The sequence below is a fragment of the Parambassis ranga genome, chromosome 13, assembly GCF_900634625.1.
Source record: "Parambassis ranga chromosome 13, fParRan2.1, whole genome shotgun sequence".
Classification (NCBI taxonomy): domain Eukaryota; kingdom Metazoa; phylum Chordata; class Actinopteri; family Ambassidae; genus Parambassis; species Parambassis ranga.
The window spans coordinates 22,181,415-22,200,144 of record NC_041033.1 but is presented as its reverse complement, the minus strand read 5'-3'; the positions used below and the strand labels follow the sequence as shown (position 1 = coordinate 22,200,144).

Sequence of the window (18,730 nt, the reverse complement as noted above, 5' to 3'; positions counted from 1 at the left end):
GTTCACGGTAGGACCGTGTGTGCACATGCGTCATGCGGTTTTTTGTCCCGTGTCGCGCCCCGTGAACCGGAAGTCGCATGTGTAGCATGTCGCTAGGCGGATTCGCTCGCCACATTTGTGTTCACACCTGAGCCGCATTTGAGCCGATTGAAATCAAACTGGATACAGCCGGATTCAAGGTGTTCACACTCGGAAAAAAACACATCTGGATTGATCAGGATGCGGCTGAATCCTGCTTAAGCAACATTTTTTTCCCCAGTGTGAACGGGGTATTAGAGACCTGGTGACCTTTGTGCTAAACTGCACCGTTCCCTCCGTTTGTAGCCATGGCCGAGCTGTTTCTGTGGAGGGTCAGGTGTTCTTATTGCAGTGAACCCTGATCTGCATGTATGTTATGCTGCATTCATGGGCTGTTGTTCATTTTGTGTTATGTGTTCATGTCGAGTTTTTGTAACAAATAACCAAACCTTCATGCGGCGAGATTTCACAGAACAAAGGGCAAAACCTGCAGGACTGCGGTGAATGTATTCTCTCTGGTCTTTGTCTGCAGGGCCAGTGCTGCTAGACGAGTTCGTGGAATGGCGGAAAACTCGGTCATTATCATAGCAGGCGACACCAAAAGGGGAGAACGACGGCGGAAAACGCACAACGCACACACCCCGGAAAGCAAACTCATTTTATCAAGAAGAAGAAAAAAAACCCCATAAACATACACACGGACTGCAGGATCATCCCATCAGAGGGCGCTGTCGTCTCCGTGCTCCTCAGCCAGCTGCTGTCAGGAGGCGTTTGTCTCACCAGTAGACTTTTATAGTGGAGAAAATATGGAGGAAGAGTTCTTTAAAAAAACTGAACTGAAAGAAAAGCTGGGGATTTATGTTTTCTTAATTATTTTCCCATTTTTGTGACTTGTTTATAGATGTTTTAACAGTAATAAAAGAAAGTTAAAGTACGACAAGCTGCTTCTGAATGAATGTTTCTACCTGCAGGAACCACTGCACAGAGCTGAATGGAAGAAAACAAGCGAGCAGCAGCTCCATTACATCTGCATGTTGAAGTCCTTCTCTTCCTCCCTGGCCTCCCTGCTCTCTAGTGGCGACCCTGAAGCTGCAGCCATGATGGCGCTGAGGCGGGTGAGAGAGCGGGGAGCGCTGTTTGAGGCGTGGGGCGGGACCTGGTTCATCAGGGGCGGGGTCAGGAAGGTGGCGGTATCGCTGGCCGTCCTCGTCGTACTGGTACAGGCGAATGACGCGGCTGCGGCGGGTGGTGCAGGGGGCGGATGGTGGTGGTGCTTCTGTGATGCTGCTTTCCAGCTCGCCCGCCTGGTTCTGATGGTCCCCGTCATCATCAGCTGAGTCCGACCACTGCTCAGATTCTCTGCAGGTGTGACCTTGGTTCTCCTCACCAGCTGCCTCACCCTCATCCTTTTCTTCCTCATTCTCATCCTCTTCCTCCATCTTCTCCTCTGTGTCCTCGCTGCCCTTCTCCTCGTCTGTTTCAGTCTTACTCCCTCCATCTTCTGACGGATAGAAACCACTGAACTCTCCCTCCTCCTCGTCACAGCCTTCATTCTTTTCCTCTACTCTTCCTCCTTCCTCCTGTTCCTCCTCCTTTTCCACAGAGCCACATCCCTCCAGGTAGGCCCTGGCTTCCTGCTGCCCCGCCCGTCCACGTCGGAAGCTTCTCTGAGGTTTGGCAGGTGGAGACGGGGTTGTTGACGACATGGTCGTTTCCATGGCGCAGACTGCAGAGTCCTCATCATCAGGCGTCACCTGTTCTATCTCGAAGGCCTGGTTGTCACACATGGGTGGGAGGGTTCTCATGACGACCTCAGACCCGTGGTCCGGTTCGTCAGGCTGGTTGTGCCGTTGCCGTGGTGATTTTAGTCTTGTAGTGACTGCTGCTAAACACCTAAGATGAAACAGAGGAGGGATTTTTTTAAGTGCAGCTCACACGTTTTGGAAAGTTGCGCTCTGAAGTCCCCTGACCTCACCTGAGAACATGAGACCTGGCCAGAGCCCCGACACTGAAGCCCACCACAAACGTGAGGACCACTGATGCTGCCACAGCTCCAGCAAACTGCCCGCTCTGGAAGACCTGCCTGTGTGTTCCCCTCTGACCCAGCATCCCTCCGGACCCTGAGCACAGCACAGCTGCTGCCCTGCCGCTGGTCCAGAACCCTGGGACCAACATGGAGCTTGTAGGGCCACAGTGTAGTTCCCTCTGTGTGCTGCAGGAGGCAGTAGTACAGGCCGCTGTGCAGGCTGCTGGTGTTGGGGATCACCAGGCTCCCATCATGCTGCATAAAGACAGGGTCCAGCTCACTGTGGAGACCAGGAGACTGGAGGTCTCCAAAGGGGGTGTGCCAGAACTGAACCGCACCTGCACCACACAGAAGGAGGGAAACAGTACAAAAGGACCAGGCTGTAGAATTCAGTGACATCTAGTGGTGTGGTGGCAGATTGCAACTGAGTGAATACCTCAGAAGAGGAACAAGAGGAAGAGGAGAAGAAGAAGAAGAACAAGGAGGGTAAAGGAAGGAGCAGGAGGAGGAAGATTCACACGGAGGTGTCAGTCTGTCCAACATTTTTATTTATACTAAATTTATTTATGTAGAATTTGATGATCTAAGTGCCGTCTGACCTGCCCTCCGCCCGTCTCCACAGTGTAAAGTCAGCTCTGCCTCTGGATGACCTTTGACCCTGCAGGCGGGTGCAGGAGTCAGAGCTGCTCCTCCGTGACTGGCTGAGCCGGCCAGAAACGCAGTGAAGGTTAACCACCTGGTTAACATCGTAAACCTGCAGAGGAGAGTCAGGCGGTGGAGCTGTAAACAGCACGAGACTGCAGCAAACATGAAAACACCGCTTAGCTGCTAAATCTGAATCTGAGTGTTCCGACAGGCGAGAGGAGAAGAAGAACGGGAACTGAGAGAGCGAAGCTTTAAAAGCCCATCAGGTGCATTGATTACCTCATTTCAGCTGCCAAAAAAAATGAATGAATGAACTTTAAAGAAGCTGTTAAAACATCTTTGAAAGAACTTTAAACACAGTTTTCCTCATCAGGATCAGCACCTGAGCAAATCACATGACAACCAGACCCTGATGGAAGTATTGATCGGTGTCTCAGTACGTATCTGAATTTTTAAACGTCAGTCATGTTGTTTACCTTGTTCCTCTGAGCACAGCTGTCGTCCTCTGGTGTGTGAGCTCATGTCGTGGTGTCGGTGTCACCGTCTCCTCCAGCAGAGTGTAAAGTGCAGATCCTCACATGACGCCGTGGATGTCCGCTCCTGTGATGATGTTAAAGATTAATAACATCACGCCTGCTTTCTCTTAACTTGTGAAGTGAAGAATAAGGTTGAAGCCGCTGTCGTTAACAGATCATCAATCATTACATTAATTAGCTTAGCTTATCTCAGCCTAATTTGGCCGTGTGCTGCAGTTCACAGAGACATGTGTGTTGTTTGACAGTCTTGCTACTGACTGGCAGATGAGGTGAATTCTTACCAGATGTTGTTCTGTTGTTACAGCAGCTTCCAGCAGAGGTCAGTGTTACATAAACAAAGCCCAGAGGAACCTCCCATCATGTTAGAACAGATTCCTTCCAACCAAACCTGTTCTGCTTCTCTGGAATGAATTTCCTTTGTTTATTTAGTGAAACAGCTAAAACACAATCCAACAATGTAACTGCAGCAAAACCTTATTTCTAATTTCCCCATTGTGGGACTGTTAAAGGTTTCTTAATAATCTTAATTACTTGCCTATTGACAAATTATTTTATTGAAGCTTCATTATTTATTTGCTTCTGTTTTTACTTGTACAACCTATTTTCATGACATATTATCTACAACAACAGCACCAGCATTATAATAACATCTAATCTAATGTTTATTATTTGTTTTCGCGGTTTAATTGCATTTAATTGCGAGCTTTGGAGAGTTCAGGTGCTCCGTGGAAAACACAGTGACAGGGTGTGAGTCGTCCTGATACTGTTGAAAAATAAAGATAAATACATCATTATAAAATAGTGTTTATGTTAACATTTTTAACTGTGACCCATACTGAGTATTAACGATTCAGCCCTGAGACGATAAGGGTTCAAATGCCTTGACACTAGTTTGTCCGTGCGGTACTTGAAGGCACCATGCACAGCCCTCAGCAGCAGCGGGGGAAACACACAGAAACTCCCGGGAGAAGAGACGGAGCCGCGGCGTGGAGCATCCACGGAGCCCCGACGATAGAGGAGCGGACACATTTCCAGGTAAAGTGTCATTAAAGTGAACTCAGCAGGGAAATCTCCTCTGTGTGATTAATAGTTTGTGTTTTAAAGGACAGAAATAAATGTAATTCTACTCAATTAACTTCACTTTAACTTCAACCGTTGGTGTCGTTACGTTCTGAAAGACGTTAGTCCAGAATATATCAGGGGGAAAGTGGCGTTTTATGGACAGCTTTAGCTCACAGTTTGTATTTTCTCGCCATTAAACAAATGTAGAAAACTTCTCCTAAAGTTAAACTTTGTTTTAAGCTAGCGCCCGTTAACAAGCTGACTTCCGGTAGCCTCCGCCGAAATAAAAGTGATTAATTATTACTAGTTGGTGATTCACTAAGATCTTTAAGAGGTTCTTTGGATCAGAAACAACTGCTGTTATCTGTTTAATGCAGCAGACCTCAGTGAATATCTGCACTAATTCATCCAAATTATTGAAGCTGTCCTCAATGCTAATATCATTAGCTTGCTAGCTGAAGCTTGTCCAGCTAATCCATCCATATGGCCTCATGTAGTGTAGCACAGGGACAGCTAGCTAGCAAAGTTTAGCAACTGTTATGTTTGCTGTGTTAACATATAACATATATAACATATTATTCCATCAGTTATCTAAAATACAAACGTATACACACTGCACTCTACACAGTTTTATTTGAAGGCGAACCTTACTGACTTCCTGTGTGATTTTGTTGTGTTGCTGCGGGTGTTTTTTGTTAAAAAGCTGCACATCGGTTAAAGTTTGAACAGAATAAGATCATTAGTCAAACCACAGGTCTGTGCAGATGTTCTGTTTGTGCTTCACAACCCTTAAAATCCCACTTTGAGATGTTTCATCCTCAGATCTGGGCTGTTGTTGTTGTTCATCTGTCCCATATCTGTTGGTGCCCACGTTAAACCACGCCCATGTTTGGCTGGTATTCCTGCGGTGTGTGTGTGTGTGTGTGTGTGTGTGTGTGTGTGTGTGTGTGTGTGTGTGCAGATAACTGAGGAAGCAGGACTCATATGTAAGAGGAGTCAAAGTGAGCCGAGGTGAACAGGTGACGTCCTGAAGCTGTTCCACTGACACGCTCATGTTTTTGTTCTGGTCCTTCATCGATCAGGTAATCATTACAGCAACTGATCGGTTTGGTCAGTGATCAGACATTGATCAGCGTTAAAAACGTACACACCCACAGAAAATAACTGTTTCAGGTTCATCAACACTTGATCACTTGATTATTCTTATTGATCAACATCTGATTGATACACGTCAGATAAATCCTGAGCAAAGTGGAACCAGATATTTTGTTGAATTACGTCAGAATCTCATGTCACTGACTCTATGAGTTTCTTATTTCATGGGTTAAACTTTATTAATTGCTGGATTCTTGAGTTCAGTGCAACTCTCGACCTGTTTATCTCGATTCGATTTACTCCTGATTTGTAGATATGTGAGGGAGGATCAGGTTTCAGCACTTCTTCAGCATCAGGTCAATACTCTGAGATTATAAATATCCAGTCATGCAGTCTGTCATTCAAGTCTGCATCAGTGGATCTTTATCAGTTCTTCCATGTTTGAGGCTGAGTTTCACTTCTGAGTTCACCGCTGTGTGCTGTCACAGTGAAAACAGTTGTAAACGGCGCTCACGGGGCGGTGCAGACCCTCAGGCGAGCAGCAGCCTGAGAAACGACATTTTTATCCTTCAGCACCGGAGTCCACCAACGCTAACGAAGACCAGTGTAACCGAATGTGACCTTGTATCAGCATGAGTCCGAGTTAACTGGTGTTTCAACAGCAGCGTTTGATTTGCCCGCTGTGTGCAGGTGATCCGTGGTGTGTGGGCGGAGTCTGAACAACAAACCTTTATGTCAGAAATTAACGAATTATTTGCTGTTTTGTTGTAATATTACACAGATGTCTAAATACCACTGACATCACACTGGGATTTAACCCTTAATGTTGAACCAGGTAAAAGCGTCCTGACTGACCCGCAGGCTGTTGTTGTTCTCCACCCATTAAAATGGCTGTTTACCATGTGATCACAAACACACACTGTCCTCCTCCTCCCATGTGATGAGTCAGTTCTCAGCCATGCTGTCTGCACGAAGACGCTCGGCTCGGCTTCTGCAGCTCGGAGCCTCGTGTGCATTTCTTTGTAGTGATTTGTTCTTTGATTAGCTCCAGCACACACACACACACACACACACACACACACACACACACACACACACACGCCCTGACCCTCCCTTGCTCGGCTCTGTTCAGTATCATCTCTGTTTATTGTCGTTAAGTGACACTGATAGAATAACTGTGAACCGTCTCCATGGTAACCAGACCTGGTCATTGTTGGGAGATAATCTTGGATCCACTAGTTCTACCCGCTTCCTCATGGGTGTAACCTGACGGAGAGGTCCTCACAGTGTTACAGACTGTAACAGTGTTACACACACACACACACACACACACACACACACACACACACACACAAACAAACACTTCCTCTTTTTGTCAGTCTTTCTTTATTAGACTGACAGGAAGCTACTGTTAGGACTTCACTCATCAGATCAGGCTGCATACAACACACACACACACACACACACACACACACACACACACACACAGAGCCATGGGTCTTTCATCATGTGTTTACTTTGCTGGTGATCCACATTCAAACATGGCTGCCGGAGTTTGTGTTTGTCTTCCTGGACCGGTGGGAGAGTTTTTGTAGTGTTGGTTTAAATACTTTGTGTGTGTGGTGTTTTAATAGAGTTTTATAGAGTGTATCCTTGTTGCTGGTCCTTATCCACACCACAGTTCTGCTTCTGGGCTGAGACTGCAGAGTCTCTGGCCTTGAAGACTGAATGACTGCACTGACAATGATAAGCATGCTGAAAAAGGAGCCGTGCCTTCTCCTCTGTGTGTCTGTGTTTCGGAGGTGATGTGATGCCTCATTGTCTTCCTGTCTGCAGGAGGATGGTGGTTCCATACGAGGGCCAGTCGTTCTCTGCTCTGAGGAGGCAGTGCCAGCAGAACGGCCGTCTGTTTGAGGACCCCCTGTTTCCTGCCTCTGACCAGTCTCTGTTCTACCAGAGGAACCACATCGGCAGGGTCACCTGGAAGCGACCCAAGGTGAGCAAGGTTCAGAAATGTCTTTTATTCTGTCTCCCGGTGTGCAGTCCCACTGCAGAGATTGTTTAATGACGTTTAGAGGCGAAGCTGCTGCTGCTCAGTCAGCTGATCAGCTGATTCAAAGAACAGTAGGTGGAAGTGGGGGCCGTGGTCATGAGACCCGTCTGAATGTGAAGTAAGGAGAGCGTACGCAGACTGAAGAGGCAGAGAACTCATGGAATCTCAGTTGTTAACCGTCTCAGCCCCAACACACACTCTTCTCCTCCTTCTCCTTCTTCTCCTGTTCTTGGTGTGACATGATTTTTCTCCTCTCTGTCTCCGTTATAAAACACACCGCCTGAAGTCTTATCCACTTTACTGTCAATCATTGATGCTATTGGCTAAATAATTAAAGAGGAAACTTAAAGCACTCCAGCCGATCAATATCATTGATTTGTAGGAGAGAGCGGGGAACATTTCCGTTACTTTCTCTTCGCAGCATGAACGCATCATAAATACGAGTTTAAAACGGCACCGATCCAACCGTTCACTCAACGACACGACACCAACAGACCGGACGTGCGGATCGTTTAGCGTCAGTGCACGCTGCAGGTCTGTTAAAATGTATCCACAGCATTAAATGTCACGTCGTTGGTGTGAGAGACTCCATGAGGATGTTTCCTGATGACGAGCCGAACGGGTTCAGAGCATCTTTTTAAAGATCTGTTCCAGCTCCCGATCTCAGCAGCACTGGTCCCACACAGCAGACGCAAAGCAGCCACACCTGTCAGGCCACCGTCAGACTAATGGTCCTCATCCTGGTCAAACCCGGCCCGCTTTATGTCCGGTTCTGTTTGCTGATGATGCATGAAGCGGCAGTAAAGTGTAATTAGGATGTTTACGGCACTCCGCCTGTATTCATCTGTCATCAAGGTGTGTGTGTGTGTGTGTGTGTCAACCTCTCACACACCGCCCTGACTCATCGTTGCAAAACGTGTTTACACAACCCAAACATTTGCTTGTGATCGACCTGATTTTAAGGTGACTGTATGAACTGCAGAAAGTGGACACATGCATGGAGGACATGACACATGTCTCTGAGTCTCTGACAGGGTCTGCAAAGCACAAATCATCTTTAATTCTACAGTCAGACCTGTAATATGCAGAATATCTCAGATAATCTATCACATAGATTAAATGAGGAGCTGGAGGGTGGTTTTAACAAACGTAAAGCTGCTGAAGGGGAAATGAGAGCAGGGTGGATGAGCCTCCAGCCTGAAGTCTGTGTGTCAGACGACGTTATCATCTGTTTTTTTTTCCATACAGTGTGTTTCTTTACTGCAGAGCTGCCTGTACGTTCTTGAGAAGGACCCGCCCTGCATGTTTCCACACTCTGTGTCTCTTCTTGTGGTTTCTGTGGTAGCATGAGTACATTTAAGGCTCCATTTCTGTACATGTGAGCAGATACAGCCCGTTTCTTTAAATAATAGCTGCTAATTTTAAGGATTCTCTCACAGTGAGGGGATGTGTTTAAAATCAGATAATCTCTGGATTTCTTTCTGACTGTCTGTGGTCTGAAGGCTTCTTCAGGTACAGCTTCACTTCATGTACTGACGTTGTTTTAACGCAGTGACATGAAGCATTCTTCAGGTGGTGTGGTCCTGCTGGGCGTGTGCTGCTGGTTTATCCCCGCTCTATCATTTGGCCGCCGTCCCGTCCGTCGGCCTCTCATACAAGCGTATGAGGTTTGTGGTTTGTTTGAACGCCCGGCGCTACTTAATCAGAGAGTGTGTGTTCACCCTTTATTTACCTCCTCATGGCTGACCGAGCGCTCAGGCCTACGCCCTGCTTCACATCGATCCACACCTGGCCACGTCCTGCCAGAGAGATGCCAGAGCTTCATGTTGATTACCTGAAAACACTGATGATGATCCGTCACTGTCTCTTTATCATGACAGGAGTTATGCAGCGACCCTCATCTGTTCGTGGACGGCATCAGCGCCCACGACCTGCACCAAGGCCAGCTGGGAAACTGCTGGTTTGTCGCCGCCTGCTCCAGTCTGGCTTCCAGAGAAACTCTGTGGCAGAAGGTGAGCCAAAGAAGGGGCGCAGAGTTTCAGCCGATGTGGCGAATATATCTGTGCACAGTATAAATACAGCACAGCTCTCTGAACAGTGACAGGTGATCACAGCAGGCCTACGACCAGAACCAATAAATAATGAAACAAGATCCACTGACACAGAAGGGGGGTTTAAAAATCAGATGGAAAGAGTTTATAGAAGCTACTGTAATGGCTGCATTACACGCCCAGAGCCCCACTGACCACAAGAATATAATAATTAATCAATATTGTATCTACTGGTTTGCAGCAGGGTGTGTTTGTTTACTTATGTGTAAACACACACACACTGAGAACAGTGAGCAGGATGCTGCTCTGACCATCAGGAGCCCTTTGTTCCATCCTCGGCCAACAGGGCAGGTGGAATACACACTGTGTGTGTGTGCGCACATGTATACACACACACACTAATGGGTGTGGATGTGTGTGCAGATCTTTGTCAGTTTTGTGTGACGGGGTGTGTTTTTGCTGAGGTTGTATAATCTCAGGGATTTTCTTATAGATTACTGTGTGTTCAGCTTTTCATTCAAGATCTCCACAAAAACACGTTTTCCTCAGACGCTCGTCGATGTGGACGATCAGAGCTCAGGAGCACAGCTGGCTGTAAACTTTTGTCTTCATCACGGAGTTGACCCTAACAGAGTGGAGGAGTGGACGTTCCATCCTTCAGTCCTTATGTCACAACTGCTTGACAAAAACATCTGGTTTGTTACAAGCACACGGAGCAGTGTAAACACTCCAGTTATCCACCAGGTGGCGCCAGTGCACTGCTGTAACTTGACTGTTCAGTGATTCTGCATGTGTGATCACAAACCTTCGCTTTTCATACCAAACATATGGATGCATGTAGTTTCATGCTGTGGTTTGTTTAAAGATATTTTTATAAAACAAACGCCGTCCTTCTAATATTCAACCTGTGAGTCTCACTTCCTGTCGGATACAAACGCTGTACTATCACTGTCCTCTGTGTGTGTGTGTCTGTGTGTGTGTGTCCTGCCCTTGTGCATTGTGTCCTTCCTCTGTGTTTCTTTTTTCCATCGTTGCCTCGCGCGCTCTGTTCCTCAGCAGCTCTCACTTTTCCGTTAACTCGGGTCTGTTTTAGGCAGCGTTCCCTCTGTGGAGCAGCTTGTTGTCTTGACACACTTCAAGTGTCCAAAAACAAATATCCGCTGAACCTCAGGTGTGTGTTTCACAGCTGTCATGAAAGCATTTTTGTTCTTTAAGAGTAAGAATGGGATTTTTAATCCCTCACCACCGGGAATTTAATCCTCGGATCCTGGTTCTGACTCTCAGGGAGAGAAATGCAGCATTGTTATGATCCCACACACAAAGTTTACACAGAAAATGAAGTGCTGTCAGTTTAAGATGATTAAATCTAATCAACCTTGTTTGCTTCTACTCTAAAGTCCGTGTTTGGAATGAGCTCTACTTGCTGAACTATCATGCCCGAGCCGAGTTAATCGTGTTATTATTATGTTTTAATCTCCATGGAAACGTTTGTTTTGCTTCCTCCTGTCTGTTTTTACTCACTCGTTTATTTTCTCCTCGGGAATAATTAACTCACAAATCCCTAAACATGTCCCCCCCCCCCCCCGCCTCACTAACCCTCGTCCTTCCGGTCCAATAATAATCAGCACCAATGAGAACACGAGCAGTTTTCAGTGGATTTTTTAATAGAGGTCCGTCCATCGATCTCTGTCTGTCAGGTCAGCAATGTGAATATTTGATATTCCATTCTGTGCTGTCGCTGCCAAAGGATTCAAAAACAACAAACGGCAAAACTAAAATAAAACGTCCGTCTTTACAGAGACCGTCACAATATGCAGCCAATCAGGAGCTTTATTTACACACTACATTATATGCAAATGTTTTTCAATGATTTCATAAAATATTTGATCAGCTACCAGGTACAAATCAATTATCATCAAATAAACAAAATGATCTATTTAACGTTCAAATATTTGATCTTTTAGAAATGTGTGAATAAAGTCCAGTCAGTGTAATTTTATCATCCCAGTTTTTTCTACAAATTAGGCCTTTATTGTGAAAATACTTTGTTTACATCCTGCTGTGGTTCTGAGTGTTGTGTGTGAAGTAAAAAAAAAAAAGGTTGTGTTACTAAACAATAACAGGTCAATGTGTGAATGAAGGCGAGTGTTTAATGTGTTAGAGGTCAAAGACGGAACACAGCGTTGCTCAGTGATCGAACAGGAGGTCACTTCTCTGCGCTGAACTCCACCGAGCAGCTCAGGTTCGCCGCCTCTGCTCCATCCTTGAAGGCAAACAGGAAGTACATGACCTTCCTGACCTTGGCCAGCTCAGCGATCCGCTCTCCGAACTCCTGCATGTCTGCCTCTAGACACTTCAGCGGCGAGTCCTCCGCGTCCTCCGCGTTCCGCCAGAATGTCCCGATGGGCTCCAGCAGCTGACGGGTCATCAGGTTGGTGAGGTCGGGGGTCCAGTGCTGCGAAATGCCGGTGATGGTGACGCGACCGTGGCCAGAGAGCGAGAAGTACCAGCGGGAGAAGTTCAGGTCCTGAACGGAGAAGTCCAGCCGATACACGGCTTCATGAGGGAGAAGAAGACGCTCGCCGTCCTGACGCTTCTGCCCGGTCCGCTGCAACGAGGAGACGCGAAGACGCATCATCTGCAGAGGGAGGAAGAGAGAGAGAGGGACGCTGTTAAAGTGGGCAGCTGGAGCCGGGAACCCTGAAGAGAACAGATCCACAAAGCACCAAAGAGGAAACGCAGCGAGGTTTTTCTTGTCTCCATAAAACCAGAGGAACTATGAGAATCTATATATAGTGCATCTCTGTGCTAACATTCCTGCACGGAGTCGTGTGCGTTGTGACCTCAGCTGATCTCACACCGCGATCAGCTGATTCTGATGTGCAGACTATTGATTTTTACATCAGGGACATCGAAAGCAGCAGTCTCACAGCAGAGTAGGAATTGGTCTGATGTATCCATGACAACAGGCAAAAACACGTAAATATATGTATGCAGATGGAGAGTAAGAGTCCTACAGAGGAGTCATGATGCTTCAACAAAAACTGGAACTGGTGCAAACTTGGAAAGAATCTTTTTTGTCCTGACGTGCACAAAAACAACAGGTTCAATTCTTCAGACTGACTTTCAGTGACTTAGTGTTGTGTCTGAGGGAGAGAAGTTGTGAAGGCTCACCTCTGTCAGCGCCCTGTCCTCTTTAAATTCCAGCACCAGCATGTTGGAGGGAGTCTGGCTGTAGTCCTGGGTGAAGCTCTGCCTGTGAGGACGGATGCTGCGATGCAACGCGGTGGATGGATGGATGGAGCTCTGGCAGAGTTTCCGATCTGATCTCACCCTCTGTGTGTACCTCCCCCCCTCCCCCCCCCCCCCCCTCCTCCCAACTGTTTCCATCACAGTGTACCAGTGTGTCCCTCCCGTCCACAGCCTGCTCCTCCTCCCCCTGCCCACAGGGCAGTGTGGGTCGGACACATTGATTGGCGTGCCACAGAAAAAAGTGGAAGCGAGTTGGGGAAATGAGATCAATACAAAAAGCTAATCACTGTGACGGCATCAGTCAGAGTCCTGAAGTCTCTCTGTGTTCATTAAGCCCTGATGATGCAGTCTAAGTGATGACGGAGGAGCTCCGACAGCAGGGCTGGTTTTTGTGACCTCTCATGTGTCACAGAGCGCTGTGTGAAGCGTTTGAAAAGTCTGACTGTGACATGAAAACACTCTCTAAGGTTTTTTTTAATGGCGTTAAGCAGGTGGGAGATGTGTGAGGGTGCTAGGCAACGGGAGGCTGTGATGACGTCTGCCAGGGAACTCTGGGAGTTTCCTGAGGGCTCAGCTCGTCTTGGCTCAATGGATCATTTATTTATTTATATCATTCACTTCACAGAGGACTCTGTGTGTGTGTGTGTGTGTGTGTGAGACGTCAGTGTTGGTGTGCCGTCAGCAGGGATTTCGACACAGGATACGGATGGATGGCATTCCCTTGTTAAAAACTTTGTAAATCCTCAGATGTTTGTGTTAATTATAGACCATGAAGGTTAATTGAGGGGAAACGAGCGGAAACTATGATGTTTTTGAAAAGTCTTTTTTATATTCCCCCTTGATGAGAGTCCTCTTTGTTTATGCACAAATCACTGTTATCAACGATGCTGTGTATCAGGGGACAGGAAGAGAGACATGTGGAAGGTTCTGGAAAGAAAACTAGTGAGAGATGAGGCTGAAGATCTGGACCTGAAGAGTCACAGAAGACCGTCACTAGAGTCCTGCACAGGAATGGACTGCCAGACTGCAGAGAAGACACCTCCGAACCAGACTGAGGTCTGCTACAGACCACCTGGAGACAGAGCACACAGACTGAAGTCCTTTGGTCAGATGAAGCTGAACTAGAGCTCTGTGCTCACAGAGATGTTGTCTTCATGTGGAGAGAGAAAGGAGAGGCTAGAACCCAAAGAACAGGCTTCATGCAGTCAGACATGGTGGAGGCAGCATGATGCTGTGAGGAGGACTCAGTCAGTCTGGAACTGTGGATCCTGTCAGGGTGGAAGAATCATGAAACGAGAAGACTGAAAGAAACCCTGAAGCAGTCTGCAGTCAGACTGGGTCTGGGTCCTGGTTTTCTCTCCAACATGACAACAGATGAGGCAAACGTCTCTTCTAGTGAAGAACTACCTCCAGGAGAGCAAAGGGTTACTGACTGACGTGCACAGAGACCTGACTGAAACCTGACTGAAGACCTGAGGAGTGGACTGAAGACCAGGGTCCATGCAGGAGATGCTAATAACTGTATTTCTGTTAAAACAAATTAAAACAGAACAGGAAGCTCTTCTTCGCTGCTTTGATCACATCTGCTCTCTCTCCCCCCTCCAGGTGATTCCTGACTGGAAGGACCAGGAGTGGGACAAAGACAAACCGGAGTCCTACGCTGGGATCTTCCACTTCCGGTTCTGGCGGTTCGGTCAGTGGGTGGACGTGGTGATCGACGACCGGCTGCCCACGGTGAACGGTGAGCTGGTGTACTGCCACTCCAATGACAGCAACGAGTTCTGGAGCGCGCTGGTGGAGAAGGCCTACTCCAAGTAAGTCGCCATGGGGAGTGAGGACACGTGTGTAATGTCTGCTGAAGCCCTGAGTAACAAGGTTTGATCCATTGTGTTGGTTAGGGTTAGGGTTAGGATGCTGCTGTGGCCTTTTCAGTAACTCTCCCAGAGGAAGCCGTCTCCACACACCTGTGCTTGTTAGCTTCTTATTAAAGGACCAAATATTCTCCAGCATCTTGTGCATGACCGAGCTGTGAAGCGAATCCCTGTGGGGACGCAGGTGCTGCTGACGTTTGGCAACACGAAGTCACTGGATTCTGGTTTCACCTGCTTGTTAAAAAACTCACCTCCTGGTGAAGTGTATTATTAATAATAATAAGTCAGTGTAGGTTTGATGGAGGCTGAACCTCAAACACTGAAGTTTGTAGCATATTTTCATTTTTAATTCAGATAAATGAGTTGGTCTAAGAAGATTTTCAGCATCTGTTGTTTTCTTTCACTCTTCGTCACTCTGTTTAAATACATTTTGTTGTGAGTCACTGCCTGCTTGTGTTTTTGAGGATGTGCGGGTGCTATGAGGCTCTGGATGGAGGTAACACCGCTGACGCTCTGGTGGATTTCACCGGAGGCGTGTCGGAGCCGATGGACCTGGCGGAGAACGGGTTCAAAGAGGATGAGGACAAACGGAACGAGCTGTTCGAGAGAGTCCTGAAGGTGCACAACAGAGGAGGCCTCATCAGCTGCTCCATCCGGGTGAGGAGACAAACACAGGCAGCGGCCGACTGTGGGTCAGCTCTGCTAACTGCTCCTGCTGTGTCGTCCAGGCAACCACAGCGGAGGACATGGAGGCCCGGCTGGCCTGCGGCCTGGTGAAGGGCCACGCCTACGCTGTGACAGACGTCCGCAAGGTGAGGCTGGGTCACGGCCTGCTGGCTTTCTTCAGGTCAGACAAGCTCACCATGATCCGCATGAGGAACCCCTGGGGCCAGAGGGAGTGGAACGGGCCCTGGAGCGACAGGTGAGGAAGAGGAGCGGTAAGTGATCTGGTGATGTCACTAAGCTTACTGACGTCTGTCCGTCTGTCTGTCTGCAGCTCTGAGGAGTGGAATAAAGTCAGTAAGAGCGAGCGGGAGAGGATGGGGGTCACCGTGCAGGATGATGGAGAGTTCTGGTGAGTTTTAGGGCAACGCTGCCACCTGCTGGCAGACATGGCGACCTACAGTAACCATTCACTCACTCTCTCTGCAGGATGACCTTCGATGACTTCATTGCCAACTTCACAGACCTCATCCTGTGTCGTCTCATCAACACTTCCTATCTGAGTCTCCACAAGACCTGGGAGGAGGCCGTGATGCGGGGCTCCTGGCGTCGCCACGACGACCCGCTCCTCGACCGAGCAGGGGGCTGCACCAACAACAAGCACTCCTTCCTCCACAACCCACAGGTGGTCTTTTCTGTCGTTCATCTATTCCAGGTGTGGTCTTAGGACCGGGGCGGAATGGACTCTGACTGTATATGTGTGTGTGTTGTAGTATGTGTTTGACGTGAAGAAGCCGGAGGACGAGGTTCTGATCTGTCTGGAGCAGAAAGACCGCAGAGCTAGACTGAAAGAGGGACGAGGAGAAAATCTGGCCATCGGCTTCGACATACACAGAGTACGCTCAGCGTGTGTGTGTGTGTGTGTGTGTGTGTGTGTGTGTGTGCGCCTGATAACCGGGTCAGTGTGTGTGCTGATCGTGTCTCTGTGCTCAGGTGGAGTTAAACAGGACTTACCGCATGCATGTGACTCAGCAGAAGGTCGGCGGCAGCATCTACATCAACTCCAGGTCTGTGTTCCTGCGCATCGACCTCACAGAGGGCCGCTACGTCATCATACCCACCACCTTCGATCCCGGCCTGGAGGGAGAGTTCCTGCTGCGCCTCTTCACCGACGTGCCCTCTGACTGCAAGTAGGGAGGAACAAGTAGCACTAATGTGCACTGATATACCAGTGATTACATATTGTTAGCAGTTTACACCAGAGTCTGCTGCTAATGAGGACATGGCTGCGTTCAAAACCAGGGCTCTCTCTCTCTCTCTGTGCTGCAGGGAGCTGACTCTGCATGAGCCTCCTCAGACCTGCTGGTCTGGGCTCTGTGGTCATCCCTCCCTTGTCACTCAGGTCCACGTACTGCAGGCCGACGGGCTTGCTGGACAAGACTCAGACGGAGGTGAATGGTCCCTGTTTTTTCCCGCTCTGCCTCCCCCTGCTGTCAGTAACAGCAGGACGATAAACTGAAGTCAGCTTTATGCAGAGCGCCAGGAACTGAATGTAAATCAGTGCAAGTACCTAACACGACCGTGTGTGTGTGTGTTTTTAGTGTCAGATCCTTATGTGATCATCCACTGTGAAGGAAAGAAGGTTCGCTCTCCGGTCCATAAGAACACTCGCAGCCCCGCCTTCAACACCAAAGGGCTTTTTTACAGGAAGAAAACCAACCGACCAATCAGCATCGAGGTGTGTGTGTGTGTCCATGTTGTATATGTTATATGTTGTTGGCTCATCTGAACAGTGGTTCCTCTCTCCACGTGTCTCTCAGATCTACAACCACAACGTCCTGGTGGACTCCTTCCTGGGTCAGGTGACGCTGCCGGCGGAGCAGGGACAGATCCAGAAGACGCTCCACCTGAGGGACAAGGGTGATCGCCAGGACAACGACCTCCCCGGTACCCTCACCGTGTCCATAGTGACCAGCTCGGTGCTCACCAGCATCTGAGGCAGGTTTCTGTGGCTCTGTTTGCTCTGCAGTAACACACACAGCAGGCGTCACATGACAAACAGCTGACAACCACTGTTTACAGATCCTCAGGTTTCCTCTGGTCACATTAATACATTATTATTACATAATCAATAATTACAACCTGAAGGGTTAAATATAATATGTGGAGCTCAGCTGCACACTGAGCTCTGAGGGTTAACCTGTAAAAAATGAATCAGACCAACAGCAGGAGTTTGGAATGTACGCGCCGGCCCGTGCACTTTTATCTGACGTCATGTTTACAGGTTAACAGATTTGTATGGGGGATGTTTACTTCTACGATCCCATGATTTTATGGATACTAATATGTGTACGTATTGTTTCAGAGCAGTCGGTCAGCACTGACACGCTGATGTCATCTGGGCCAGTATTTCGTTTTAAAGCCATTACTGATGCCATGACGTGCTGCCATTATCCCGTCTCTCTATATGTGTTTGTACGTTCGGGTTCTTGTTCTGAACTTCAGAACAAATAAAGTTTTTTTTTCCTTTAAAATATTTTTTTTGCTGGTTTGTTCACGGTGTTGGTGCCGAGTTTAGAGGCTGCTCCTTCAGATTTGTGGGCGTGAAATGTGCCAAAAAATGTTCCCAGCGTCAACAAAGAGGAAACAAAAACCTGAAATAATGATTGGTCCAAAATCCGTGTTTCTCATTGATCAGTTGAAGCCGAATGTATGCTGAACGTTATGCAACTCTCTGGAAACGTTCCCTGAAGGTCAGCCTGTTCGTTAACCCTTTGATGAATGTTCCCTCAGCGTTTCTGCTACAGCTCGGGGTTTGCTGACGTCGTAGAACACAGAACACCGGCAGCGCTCCTGTGTGGATCACAGTGCAAAGTGTGTCCCCTCTGTGACCCTCATGGGACACCGTAGTTTAACGATGGAATAAAATGACCCACCTCTCCGCAAAAAAAGACTCACAGACGGTGTGTGTGTGTTTTTGAGGAGATGCCTGGATGTCAGTTTTAATAACTTAGAAAACATTTATGTTACAGCAGTACTACAGTAACAGTACAACAGAGAAATGGAAGGAGCCACTTGGAGACATTTTTTTTTTTTTTTCTGCCGTGAGCACGCCGGGCTCCGTGGAATGATGTTTGGACCGCTGGCATAAACACACGTTAATCCGCCCGCACTGCTGAAACAGGCGTTACACTGACCAGGATCAGACTCAGACAGAGGTTTCCCACACCTGAACCACCAGAGGAAAGTACCTGAAATCATCCCAGAAATCCCACCTGCCGCTCCATAACAAGCGTGTGTGTGTGTGTGTGAGCTTCTTCTGAAGGTTTCATTGATGCAAACACTTTCCAGATTTACAAACGTGATTCTTGACTAACCGTTACAATAAGTCCTTTAAGATGAATATACAGGATAAAGTGAAAGGACCCAATGAGCTCCATGTAAAACAGCTACAGAGG

The 18,730-nt window shown here is 47.8% G+C and overlaps 3 protein-coding genes across 3 annotated transcripts in view; 1 reads left to right on the top strand and 2 right to left on the bottom strand.

Moving 5' to 3' along the window:
- The window catches only part of LOC114444601 (scavenger receptor cysteine-rich type 1 protein M130-like), a 902,860-nt gene that overhangs the window by 757,928 nt on the left and 126,202 nt on the right, over window positions 1–18,730 (bottom strand). The gene's annotated exons all lie outside the window — the stretch shown is intronic.
- LOC114444607 (calpain-5-like) lies at window positions 4,159–17,806 on the top strand. Its single transcript, XM_028419323.1, has 13 exons — window positions 4,159–4,260; window positions 7,219–7,378; window positions 9,316–9,447; window positions 14,344–14,552; window positions 15,074–15,266; window positions 15,338–15,531; window positions 15,607–15,684; window positions 15,762–15,957; window positions 16,046–16,168; window positions 16,266–16,462; window positions 16,602–16,723; window positions 16,874–17,010; window positions 17,093–17,806. The coding sequence occupies exons 2-13, from the start codon at window positions 7,223–7,225 to the stop codon at window positions 17,267–17,269; spliced, it is 1,914 nt and encodes a 637-aa protein (XP_028275124.1). The 5' UTR covers window positions 4,159–4,260; window positions 7,219–7,222; the 3' UTR covers window positions 17,270–17,806.
- LOC114444636 (olfactory marker protein-like) lies at window positions 11,642–12,756 on the bottom strand. Its single transcript, XM_028419366.1, has 2 exons — window positions 12,661–12,756; window positions 11,642–12,124 (listed from the first exon to the last, which is right to left on the bottom strand). Exons 1-2 carry the CDS (start codon window positions 12,700–12,702, stop codon window positions 11,693–11,695), a joined length of 474 nt encoding a protein of 157 aa, XP_028275167.1. The 5' UTR covers window positions 12,703–12,756; the 3' UTR covers window positions 11,642–11,692.

Excerpts from the sequence above, each read along its gene's own strand:
- LOC114444636 (XM_028419366.1), bottom strand. The coding sequence starts at position 12,702 with ATGCTGGTGCTGGAATTTAAAGAGGACAGGGCGCTGACAGAG. Across the intron at positions 12,125-12,660 it reads AGGACAGGGCGCTGACAGAG|ATGATGCGTCTTCGCGTCTC; the intron begins GTGAGCCTTCAC and ends CTCCCTCTGCAG.
- LOC114444607 (XM_028419323.1), top strand. The coding sequence starts at position 7,223 with ATGGTGGTTCCATACGAGGGCCAGTCGTTCTCTGCTCTGAGGAGGCAG. Across the intron at positions 16,463-16,601 it reads GACGTGCCCTCTGACTGCAA|GGAGCTGACTCTGCATGAGC; the intron begins GTAGGGAGGAAC and ends TCTGTGCTGCAG. Across the intron at positions 17,011-17,092 it reads ACCGACCAATCAGCATCGAG|ATCTACAACCACAACGTCCT; the intron begins GTGTGTGTGTGT and ends CGTGTCTCTCAG.